The 13,072-nt window shown below is 46.4% G+C and overlaps 1 protein-coding gene across 2 annotated transcripts in view; it reads left to right on the top strand.

The window, feature by feature from the left end:
• STK36 (serine/threonine kinase 36) overlaps nucleotides 1–13,072 on the top strand; it is a 177,056-nt gene that overhangs the window by 140,799 nt on the left and 23,185 nt on the right. For both annotated transcript variants that reach the window (XM_068244144.1, XM_068244143.1), the window contains exons 19-21: nucleotides 2,201–2,286; nucleotides 10,493–10,553; nucleotides 12,731–12,841. In XM_068244144.1, the coding sequence (XP_068100245.1) occupies nucleotides 2,201–2,286; nucleotides 10,493–10,553; nucleotides 12,731–12,841 (258 nt within the window). The remainder of the gene's footprint in view (nucleotides 1–2,200; nucleotides 2,287–10,492; nucleotides 10,554–12,730; nucleotides 12,842–13,072) is intronic.

Here is a 13,072-nt window from a genome sequence, read left to right as displayed (position 1 = left end):
CGGCCGGTCCCGACCCCACAGCCCGGGTCGGGCTCTCCTTCCATCCAGTAAGATGGCCGCCGGAGCTGGCCGCGGCTGCGCAGTCCGCGGCTGCGCAGTCCGCATATGCGCGAGTGCGGCTGCGCAGTTCTATGGCCTCCCCCCCCGATCCACGCTATAGGCCGTCTCCTGTTGCGTGGATCGGGGGGAAGGCCCTAGAGCTGCGCAGCCGCACTCGCGCATATGCGGACTGCACAGCCGCGGCCGGCGGCCATCTTACTGGAGGAAGGAGAGCCCGACCCGGGCTGTGGGGTCGGGACCGGCCTGGGGGGCACATTGAGATGCGGGGACCCGGCGGAACAGCACGGAGGGCGCGGACGGCGCCCTCCGTGCATTGATATTTCATACAGGTATTTAACTTTTTGGGGCCAGTTCGCCTCGTAAGTCCTTTAAGCAGGTTTTTGTTAGAGAAATAATAAACTGAGAGATTCTCAGTGCAAGTTAAAGGACACATCTGAGCAACCTAAAAATAAAAAAATCCACTTACCTGGGGCTCCCTCCAGCCCCTGCCAGCTGTCCTGTGCCCTCACTGCAGCTCCGCTCCACACTGGTAGTCTAGGGTCCCCTCCGGCGCAAGATGTCCGCTGCTCCTGTGCGAGCGGCTCTCAAGAGTCATGCTGATGTCATCCGGACTGTACTGCACAGATGCAGTAGTTCTGCTCCTGCGCAGTACTGCCCGGATGGATGACGTCAGTGCTACTCAGTGAGCCGCACGCTGGAGCGCAGGAAGATGCCGACCTGTAGAGGTCGGCATCTGCACCGGAGGGGACAGGGAGCGACCAGAACTGCCGTGAGGGCACAGGGCGGCTGCCAGGGGTGGAGGAAGCCCGAGGTAAGTGGATTTTTTTATTTTTTAGGTTGCTCGGACCTTCCCTTTAAAGTTTACCTGAGGTGGCATGATGAGATAAACCTGTGTATGTAGAGTGCAAAACAGATTAATAAACAGGCTTTTTTCCCCCCGTTTTTTATTATTTTGCTGCCTGAAAGAGTTAAATTGGAACTGAAGAAATAAAAAAAACCCAGGAGCGGATGTGGGGATGCAGAACGGACGGGGTGCGGACGCAGAACGGACGGGGTGCGGACGCAGAACGGACAGGTTTGATTGTTGCATGCGGATGCAAAGCAGACAGAACGCACCTGCCTCGCGGATGCACTTACCATTTCCGTTCTGCATCCGCTTAAAGGACACATAAGGTGAAATGTGACATGATGAGATAGACGTGTATGTATAGTGCCAAGCACACAAATAACTAGGCTGTATTCCTTTTTTACTTTCTCTGCCTGAAAGAGTAAAAAATCAGGTATGTAAGTGACAGTTTCTGTCCGGGTCGGGACCGGTTCGGACTATAGTGTAACACTCACTGATTAGGAATTACAGCCATAAAACATGTATGTAACACATTCCTGGCAGAAAATGGCTTCTGAGAGCAAAGAGATAAAAAGGAGCAGTCACTCATAAGGCCCATACACACGTCGGAATTTCGCGAAAGACGGGTCGTTTGCACGCCCCGTCGTTCCGTTGTTCGCCCGCTAAATCGGGCGTGTGTACAGACTGTCGTTCGCTTGATAAGGGTGAGATTGAGCGATCCCCCGGGCGGATCGCTCAAACTCACCCTTATCAAGCGAACGACAGCCTGTAAACACACCCGATTTAGCGGGCGAACGATGGAACGACGGGACGTTCAAACGACCCGTCGTTCGCGGAAATCTGACTTGTGTATGGGCCTATAGATTTTAGGTCTGGCATACTTCAATGAATGTGTCATTGAGAAGAGGCCATGGAACAGTAAGAACGTAAAAATTAGATTTAAATATAAAATAAAACTATGGGATAACTTAAAAAGTCATTTTTAGGAGAAGGAGGATAGATACAATTGTTTATCTTATAATTTTTTTTTTCACCTCATATGTCCTTTAAGTGTGAACTGGCCCTTAGAATTATTGGCATGGTAGAGACTGAAGTGATTCAGATGAATACAGTGTATGTCTATAATGTATATATATATATATATATATATATATATATATATATATATATATATATATATATATATATATATATATATATATATATTTATGTAGGTATTGTCAGAATTATCTGAATGTGACATGCAGAGCTGCAGTGTCTGTGATATTACAGGAGTGATTTGCTTTATTCCAGGTCTCTCCCTCCCTTCTCCCTGCCATTCAGTTGTCTCTCCTGCTTGTGTCATTATTGGGACTCCGCCTGCAGTCTCTTCCACCCCAGTGAGTTTCCTCCTCTCATAGCTTCAGTGTGTCACACAGATCATTATTGCTACTCATGCATCTCATACATTGTTGCAAATGTTCCTTACATTGCTGTGCATCCTACCTAATAATGTACAAGTGTCCGTGTGTCCTGTACCTGTGTCAGTGCTTTTCCGCTACTGCACATGTCCTACACTGACAGCCGTTGGGACAGGACGCAGGAACGGCGAAATGGCGGTGCAGGCGTGTGTGTGAGCGAGCAGCATGTGCGGGCGGCGGTGACAGACCTAGAGCCTGTTTTTAAACGGGCTTAGGTCACTAGTCTTCCATAGTATTACACACACACACACACACACGTCACACAGGTAACTGTACATGTCTGTATTGTGTATGTCTACCACATATGGTTACATGTACTGTATACCTTCATTACAACCTGGTGTAAACTGCAGACTAATGCACGTTAGTAATCAATAAATTATCACTTACGCATATTACATTCATGTTAAATAACATGATGCCCTCACCTGTTGCTCCTCCATTACCTCCTAATGTGTGTCACGTGATCTCCCTGCTTATTGCTACTCCATGACCTCATGACGTGGTGTATGTCACTGACACGGTCCCACTGGGAAACTTTATGATGTTCTTGGAGGGTTTTTTACCCTCATTTGAGGGAGTGGCTTCCCTCCTGCTTTAGAGCTATAGCAAGTTTAGGGAGTATAATGCAATTGTCTAAGACAACATTTCTTCAACTCCTGAGGAACTGAACCATGTTTCATGAAATGTGTAGAGTATCGTAGAAGGAGGGACCGGCACTATCAGATCATAATACTATCTGATGGTGGCAAACCCTCCTTCTACGATACAACATTGATCTGGAGTGTCACCAGACTGACCAAGACACATCAAATCGGGACGAGAGGAGTGCTCCACTTTCCCTAGCAATATGAAACGCGTAGAGTTTAACATGAAGCTGAGGAGAAGCTCGGATCAAAGTCAAAAATCAAGAGGGTAGCTTCTGGATCCTCCACATCGTCCTCTTGACCTCCACGGCTGCCTAGACCCTCTTGCACATCGAGAACCGGTTCTTCTTTATGCACGAGTGGTTGCGCCTACGCAGTAGCACGGAGCCACTCGTACACAAGCATCTCCTGCTAATTGCTTGTGCAGACACAGTACAGCCTTGCTTGTGCCTGAAGAGCAACACAAACTTGAAATCGGACAAGCTCTTGTCGGATTTCTTTGCTGGAACCACGCTTGGCAACAGTGGCCCAGAGGACGGCATGGAAACCCTCTACAGCAGTGTTCCCCAACTCTGTCCTCAAGGCCCACCAACAGTGCATGTCTTGTGGAAATCCACAGGTGAGGTAATTAGTGTCTCTGCTGAGACACTAATTACCTCACCTGTGCATGTTTGTGGTTTCCTGCAAAACATTTACTGTTGGGGAACTCTGCTCTACAGGATCCAGAGGCTTCTCTCTTCTTAGGTTAGTATTTGATTTTTGACCTGAGTTTTGCCTTGGGTAGGCTTTAAATGCAACTTTGGGGTTATCAGAATTGTAAATCTATGTTATATATGTGATCCTCTAGGTAGCAGCAACCAAACATTTGGTCCCTGCAAAATTTTGAGGTGTAAAATATCCGGGCTGTGGAGTCGAAGTCGTGGAGTCAGAGCAATTTTGGGTGCCTGGAGTCGGAGTTGGGAAAAAATGCTCTGACTCCTAATGAATTTAAACTGTAATTAAAATAGAAAATGTGATAAAATGTTCTTTTTCTCAGATAATAGTCATCATAAATAATTTATACATACAGTAATAGCTGTGCTTAGTCCAGAAAAATAAAATAAACCAATAAAAATTAGTTACTTGTGCTGCTTCAATAAAGCAGTCCCTGTATTTTTAAAGTCAGATATACATATCTGATTGTGACTGTACAGTATATATGATGTGTACACAGGAATCTCTTATATATGTTACGGCCAGAACCCGAAGTTTGGCCACTTCTAGTTCTGGCCGGCCACTTCGGGTTCTGGCCGGCCAATGCGGCCTGTTAGAAATGGATTGATTCCTCTGAGGTTAATGTATCTTCTGGCCGCAGCGCAGCGGCCAAACGTATAACAACTTCGTTAATTTATTGCAATTCAGCCGGCGGCAATGTAACAATTCAAGCCGCCGGCTTTTTTTTTCTGCCTCTCTCTCTCTCCTCTTATGGGCAGCCGGCGGGGATTCGCGTGTCCCCGAGAATCGTTCGTGGCGCCAGGGCAGCAGAGCGGGGAGGCTGCAGACATCGCTTCTGCCAGCACCCGCTCTGCAAGAACGGCAGGATAACCCTGCCGCGACGAACGACTCTGGAGGGGGGACACGCCGGCTGCCCATAGAAGAGCGAGAGAGGCGGGGGGAAGGAGGAGAGAGAGGCGGGGGGGGGGGGGGGGGGAGGAGGAGAGAGAGGCAGAGAAAAAGCCGTCGGCTTGAATTGTTACATTGCCGCCGGCTGAATTGCAATAAATTAACAAAGTTGTTATACGTTTGGCCGCTGCGCTGCGGCCAGAAGATACATTAACCTCAGAGGAATCAATCCATTTCTAACATTGGCCGCAGCGCAGCGGCCACTTCGCGCATTGGCCGGCCAGAACCCGAAGTGGCTGGCCAGAACTAGAAGTGGCCAAACTTCGGGTTCTGGCCGTAACATATATACTAAATAACATCTATTCTGTAAGAATAAAGCCTGATGTGTAGCTGTGTCACTAATAGAGATGGTCAATGAGATGGAAATAATTCTGCATTGATGCTGATTTATGCAAATGTATGCACTCTCTTTGCTCATGAAATCAAATAATTTGATATGTTGTTAAAATTTGGTTTGGTGACTACGAATTAGGGGGTACCTGAGACGGATGAAAAGAAAAGAGAAAAAAAAGCACAGTACCTGGCACCAAAATGCAGCAGGGCAGACACACCGGGCATAGGACCAAGGAGCGTGCACATCCACGAATTAGTTGTATCCAATAAAATTGAAGGCAAAAGAAGGGGCACCGCTTTTTAAAATTCCTTTATTCCGGTGGGGGAAGTAGCAGGTACACAGCAGTGGGGGTGGAAAGAGCCTGACAGCTGTTTCGCTGGTTTAAACCAGCTTCTTCAGAGGCAGAGTGTACTCTGCCTCTGAAGAAGCTGGTTTAAACCAGCGAAACAGCTGTCAGGCTCTTTCCACCCCCACTGCTGTGTACCTGCTACTTCCCCCACCGAAATAAAGGAATTTTAAGAAGCGGTGCCCCTTCTTTTGCCTTCAATTTTATTGGATGAAAAGAAAATTTTTATACATACCTGGGGCTTCCTCCAGCCCCCTTCAGGCCAATCAGTTCCTCTCTGTCCTCCTCCACCACCTGGATCTTCTGCTATGAGTTCTGGTAATTCAGCCAGTCAGCGCAGTCCGGCCACGTGCCGTTCCTACAGCCAGGAGCATTCTGCACTTGCGCAATAGTGCTGCGCAGGTGTAGTACGCTCCCGGTGGCGGGGTGTGTGCATGCGCACTACGCCAGACTAGCTCAAGTACCTGGACTCATAGCAGAAGATCCAGGTGGCGGAGGACGACAGCAGCAAGGGACTGATTGGCCTGAAGGGGGCTGGAGGAAGCCCCAGGAATGTTTAAAAGTTTAATTTCATCTGTCTCAGGTTTACTTTGTTACACAGTAGTACTATACTCTACATATGCACTCCCCACAGAGCTTCAGGGAATCCACTGAGAATGTTGTGCACATTGAACACACAGGTGTTGTCTATCACCCATAAACCTGGTTCAGATTGTACATGAAGAATGTGTAATAGAGGAAGAATCTCCTTATTCCCCTGCAGAGCACCTGCACATCACTCTTACATGTACCCACAGTTACATTGCCTAGGGCCAGATAGATGTTCTTTGTTGCGGTCTGTACCTTTTACAAGTACTCTTACCAAGGACTAGTTTTAGGCCTCTTTCACAGTGGGACGGTGCGTTTGATGCAACGTTAAGGTCGCATAACGTGCCTCTAATGCAACGCATTGAAAGACTATAACTTGGACGTTATAGTACATTCTTTAGCCCTGCGTTTGGTGCGCCGGTTTCGTCGCACAGTGATGGAACAAAAAAAGCGCATGAGTTACATTTAAAAAAAAAAAAAATACTGAGCATGTGCAACACACATAACGCAGCAAATGTATTGCTAAACGCACAGCATGCAGCACTTTCTAAATATTGCTACACGTTACACACAACGCAACGTGTGCACTGTGAATGTCACACAGACTTTGCATTGCTGTGCGTTAGTCTGCGTTGGAACATTTTCTAACGTGCAACTTTAACATCGCACTGTGAAAGAGGCCTTAGTCTATGACTAAAGGGAATAAATATGGCAGTCTCCATATCCTTCTCACTGCAGTTGTCTTAAAATTCCTAAGCGTTGGCAGCTAAGAGACAAATTTCATGTTATATACTTTCAATCAACAAGATTGTAATATGCAAATTAGAGGAGTCGGAGTCGAAGAGTCGGAATCGGTGGAATCCTAAACTGAGGAGTCAGAGTCGGTGGACTTTTGTACCGACTCCACAGCCTTGTAAAATATGATGTCTTATACGTCCTCCTATTACTTAAAGTAAACCTGTAAGAAAAAAAGTGCCCCTGGGGGTACTTACCTCAGGAGGCGGAAGTCTCTGGATCCTTAAGAGGCTTTGCCCATTCTCCTCTGTCCTGGTGATCCAACGCTGGCAGCTCCCGAACAGTGCAGAGCAATAATATTTACATTACGTGCCTTGCGCAGGCGCACTAGCAGCTCCCCCACCCACTTCGGCTCCAGCAGAAAAACCCGGTCCGGATCGGGTCCACTCTATGCACAGATGGCTTGCACCTGCACAGTAGATCGGACCCGACTGGGCTTGTTTATTTCCGCTGGACCCCAAGTGGAGAGCCACTAATGCGCATGCGTGCATGCCGACAGGCCCCCTACAAGTACTTCGGGGGTCCCGGCGCTGGATCCCCTCTGCTGAGGATGATGGGGGAAGCCTCTTTAGGATACAGAGGCTTCCCCCTCCCAAGGTAAGTATTCCTGGGGCACGGTTTTTTTCTTACAGATTTACTTTAATCAAAGACCACTGCTTTGTAGACTTGTTTCTATTGTTCCAAATGTATGGATTTTTGCCCTATTTTTTATTCTGTGAATTTAATTAAGTAAAATGTTATACTCTGAAGATGCTGTGGGTAGACATCAATATATAATCTATTACTAATTTATAATCTATTACTAATTCCCCTAAAAAGTCTTAAAATTCTTTTCCTCCCAAATGTCTACAGTTTAAATAAAGACTAACTCTTAAAAAATGACATGGAGGATTGGGGGGTGTTGAGGCGACCACTAACAAAACATTTCACCAAACAGTAGTTTGTTTCCAATCAATCAATTGGAAACAATCGTTTGGGACCACTAATGGACGAAAATCTCCTAACCAATCCGATCGGGCAAATGGAATCGATCCTGTCAATCTGACCAGATTGGTTAGGAAATTTTCATTGATTTGTGGTCCCGAACGATCGTTTCCGATCAATCATATGAATGATCGGAAACGAGCTACCACTCAAAGAATTGTATCAATAGTGTCCACCCTTAGGGTTATTTACCCGTACCTCCCTCAGAAATGCAGCCATTGCGATTAATCTTCAAAATCGCAGCCGAAGCTCTGGCCACCCCATCTGCATTTTTATTGGCCCCCAGCTTGGCAGCCGCTTCTTAATTGGTGACTGCCGAGCTGGAGGCAGGTCGCGCATCACAGGCGGACGTTCCCAAAAAGCCACCGAGAAGGGGTTGGAGCATCACCTGGATTAGGTAAGTACTTAATGTGAACCAGAGACGAAGCACCCTCGTGTATTTACCATATATATTAGTGGGGACATTAGAGATCATTATAGCTTAGTCTGTCTTCTCTGGTGTCTTTTCAAGCCCAAGCCTGCCCCCTTCTTGGCTCTGCTATAATGACTCCGCTATAATGATTCCTGAGCAAAGCCAGACTGAGGGCCCGTTTCCACTACAGTGAATCTGCATGCGTTTTATGCATGCAGATTCACACAAGCAATAGAAGTGGGTGGGCCTGTTTCCAATTCTGCGTGATTCTGTGCGGTTTGTCGTGCAGAAAAAATCTTCACGGCAGGCCCATCAGAATTTGCATGCCGCACACCTGCACGTGATTCGTCGGTAATGTAACTAAATAGGAAAACCGCAAGCGTTTTAGTCTTGCGGTTTTCCCATAGTTTACGCGTGCATTTTCGTTTAACCACTTTGTCTACTGCTACAGTATATCTATGTCATCTGTGGCACCCTCCAAGCCACCATGACGTAGATATACTGACTTGCTTGCAGCCCTGCTGTGCACGATCGGGTGCGCTTCAGAGCGCACCCCCCGGCACTGTCAGCTGCCTTACTAATTGGTGAAAGGGAAAGTGTTCCCTTGTAGCCAATTTGTAATTCGGCACCCCCCCCCCCCCCCCCCCCCCCCGCGCGAATAACCGATCACCACTGTAGCAAACAGCGGTGATCCTTCATCTCTCCCCCTCCACGCCAGATCGATAAAAAAAATGCCCCAGCAAGGATAATATCTCACCTTACCTGGTTCCTACTATCATCCTTCAGCCCCAGCTTCCTTTCACTGCGGTGCACGCAGCCCTGTGATGCCGAACATCTGGGTCCCGGCTTGATGACGTCATCAAGTCGGGACCCGGTGCTCGGTATCACAGGGCTGAGTGTGGCGCGGTGAATGGAAGCTGGGGCTGAAGGATGATCGTAGGAACCAGGTAAGGTGAGATATTATCCTTGCAGGGGCATTTTTTATCGATCTGGCCACGGGGGGGGGCAGAGTAGTAAGGGGGGGGCACATCTGGCTACCAATAACGGAGGGTGGGGGTAGCGTTCCAAAAGGGGGGGGGGTTTGGAATGTATTTTGGGGCCCATCAGGGTAACGGGGTGGGGAATTAATAATGGGGTGCACATCTGATGGTCCTGGGGGCCATAACCTAACACTGGGGGCACATTTGGCTATAATGGGGAGGGGGCGCTAATCCTGGGGGCACATCTGGCTACAATGGGGAACATTGATCCCGGGGACACATCTTGCTATAATGGTGGGCCCTATTCTGGGGGGCGCATCTGTTTATATGGGGGGGCTAGCAAATACGGGGGACAGATCTGGCTATACTGGGGGGCTGATATTGGGGGCACATCTGACTATACTGGGGGGGGCTGATACTGGGGACCAGCTATCTATCCTTGGGGGACGTAATACTGGTGCCATGTTTGTTATCTACTGTCGCATTTTTTATTTTTTACTAGAATTGGTGAAACCTAAGTATTAATGCAATTTTTCATTTCCCCCCCCCCTCTTTTTCCCATTACAATGCATAGAATTTTTTTTTCTTGGGTCAAAATACCCCCCCTATGAAGTCTAGTATGTCCTGAAAAAAACGATTCCTAGATCATTTAGGTGTCGTGAGTAGGGATAAAGTTATGGCTGTTTAAATAGGGACATGGCTAACGCGTCAAAACTGCTCTGGTCCATAAGGGGAAAAGAAGGTCTGGATGCGAAGTGGTTAAAAACCCATGTCTATGCATGCCGGCTTTGACATGGTTAAAATCGCGTTGTGCAAACCACGAGCGATTCCGCATGAAAACCCGCATAGAAACGGCAATGCAACCGCATGCGGATTCGTTGCCGCGATTTTCCAGTCGAAATCGCGCCTCACAAGTGGAATTGGGCCCTGAATGCTCAGTTGGGGATTTTATCAGGGCTGATAAGAAGCAGGCTGAACAGTGAATGATGAAGCAGAGGGCAGGGTAGGTGTTTTCTCTAATGTCCCCACTGATATACAGTATATGGTAAAATACATGAGGGTGCTCTGTCTCTGGTTCACTTTAAGCCTGTGACCTATCACGACAGGCTCTGTCATATTTATTTGAGGCACACTTATAAGGATGCGAGGATTATTATGAAGAATTTATGAATAAAACTGATGGATAGTCAAGCACCCTATCACTGGAGGATTACTGTTATAGCACATGATGTCCTCACTTACTGCTCCTCCATCCTCCTAAAGTGTGCTGTTTGTCACATGGTGTCCTTACTTATTGCTCCACCAATCACCTGATGTGCTGTTTCTCATATACTGTCCCACTTGCTGCTCCTCCTGACATGATTTTGTTTGTCACAGGCTATCGCCTGCACAGGACTCCCTCCATCGCCTCCTGGCCTGTGGCGTGCCATCTCTGGTGGTAAGTTAGTGTGTGTCAGTGTAAAGGTCATAAGGAGTGTTGGGCAATTTGCAGCTTTTCTGCCATAGCACAGAGGGTGACACAGTGTCCTGGGTGACCTCAAATCAACATTATATGACAGAAGTATCGTCTATACACAGTGAGCAGGCATGGAATGGGATGAGGGATAGCAATCTACAATGCAAAATAACAAAAACATTTTCTTCAGATCATATCACATCTTTAGAAAAAAGACCAGTTATCTAACACCCAGAAGAGCAACACTGAAGAACACCAATCAGTGTAGAGACAGTGTACTATTCCAAGCAAGCAAACAATACAAGAAATAAGTGCATTAAGCAAGAAATACATACAGTGCATTGCAGTAACTATTTACACACGCTCCCTTCAGCATTTTTTATGTTTTGCTCCCTCACAACCTGGAATTAAATTATTTAGTTTATTGTGAAGCAAACAAGTAGGAAACAACAACTGAAAACTTCAGTGTCATAACTATTTACCCCCCTAAAGTCAGTACTTTGTGGAGCCACCATTTGCGGTAATTACAGCTGCAAGTCACTTTGGATAAGTCTCTATAAGCTTGCCACATCTTGCCACTGGGATTTTGTCCAGTTCCTCACAAAAAAAACTGCTTCAATGCCTTCATGTTGAATGGTTTTCCCTTGTAAATAGTAATCTTCAAATCTAAGTTCTAACCACAGATTCTTTATTGAATTGAGGTCTGGTCTGAACTTTGACTAGGCCATTTCAACATAATTAAATGTTTACCTCCGTCCCAGTTTCAAATCGCTGTTAGACTGACACAAGGTTTGCTCAAGAATATCCCTTTATTTAGCAACACCCATCACTCCCTTGACTCAGACCAATTTCCCAGTCCCTACTGCTGAAAAACATCACCACAGCTTGATGCTGCCACTACCATGCCTCACTGTACACAATGGTGTTCTTGGGGTGATGGGATGTGTTGGATTTGCACCAGACATAGCATTTTCCTTGGTGGCCAAAAAGTTATATTTTAGTCTCATCTGACCAGAGCACCTTCTATACATTTGGGGAGTTGCGCACATTCCTTTTGACAAACTCAAAATGTGCCTTCTTATTTTGAACGCTTAGCAAAGTTTTTTTCCTGGCCACTCTTCTATAAAGCCTAGCAAGCTCTATGGAGTATACAGCTTATTGTGGTCCTATGGTCAGATACTCCATTCTCTGGTGTGAAACTCTGCAGCTCCTGCAGGGTTACCTTTGGTGTCTATGCTGCTTCTCTGATTAATGCCCTGCTTGCCAGGTCTGTCAGTTTTGGTAGACAGCCCTCTCTTGGCAGGTTTGTTGTAAAATGTTCTTTCCATTTGAAGATGATGGATTTGATGGTGCTCTGGTGGATATTCAAAGCTTTGGATTGGTTTTTATAACCAAACTCTGACTGGTACTTCTCAACAACTTTGTCCCTGACTTGTTTGCAGAGCTCCTTGGTCTTCATGGGGTGCCTCTTGCTTAGTGGTTTTGAAGCCTTTGGGGCCTTTCTGAAAAGGTGTGTTTATATTGGACACATGACACTTAGATTGCACACAGGTGGACTTAATTCCACTAATGATGTGACTTTTGGAGGTAATTGGTTGCACCAGGACTTTTTAGGGTCTTCAAGGCAAGGGTGGTGAATACATATGCACATGCCATTTTTGAGTTTATTTATTTATTTATTTATTTATTTTTTAGATTAATTTTTATATATTTTTTTCTCGTTTCACTTCACCAAATACTATTTTGTGTAGATCCATCACATAAAAATTAAGATTAAGAAGCGTTCAAATTACAGGTTGGAATGTAACATAATAGGTACAAATCAAAATGGGGGTGAATACTTTTGCAAGGCACTGTACATAGCAAATATCGCTCATAGCATCATACTGGGGACTGTACTTCTTCCAGATGAGCCCCATAAAGACGCTAGATGCATATCGGGGTACGGGACCAGATCCCTTGGGTAACATGACTGGGCTGAGGATTGAGATATTTATGTTGTGCTTGCTTTGTCTTCTGCTTCTGTCTTGTAATTGTATTGTACAGTGCTATGGAATATGATAGCACTATATAAATCGGTGATGACATTCCTTCGTTGTACTGCTGCCAGGCTATGTACAGTACTTGGTATGATAATTGCCATTTTGCTGCATTTCTAGGCTGCGGCTACCATCTGTGCTGCCTCTCTGCATGACTGTGGTGATACCAGCGCTGTGCCACAGGATGCGCTGCTTGATGCCATGAGAATATGCCTCTCCGAGACACACCCGGTATGTTCCACACCCAAACCCACCTATCAGCTGCTATTCATCACAAGCTGAACCACGGAGGAGATATTCCCAGTGATAATAAGCAGAAAATAAGTACAATGACATCATCTGATTACCTTATCATCTTACTGTACCATCACCTTACTACTTCATCACCTTAGAGATGCATCGCCTCATTACACTGTCACCTCACTGCACCATCACCTTACTACTGCATCACCTCACTGCACC

This window comes from Hyperolius riggenbachi, chromosome 7 (genome assembly GCF_040937935.1).
Source record: "Hyperolius riggenbachi isolate aHypRig1 chromosome 7, aHypRig1.pri, whole genome shotgun sequence".
NCBI lineage: Eukaryota > Metazoa > Chordata > Amphibia > Anura > Hyperoliidae > Hyperolius > Hyperolius riggenbachi.
The sequence above is the reverse complement of the archived record's forward strand: the minus strand, read 5'-3'. Positions and strand labels throughout refer to the sequence as shown.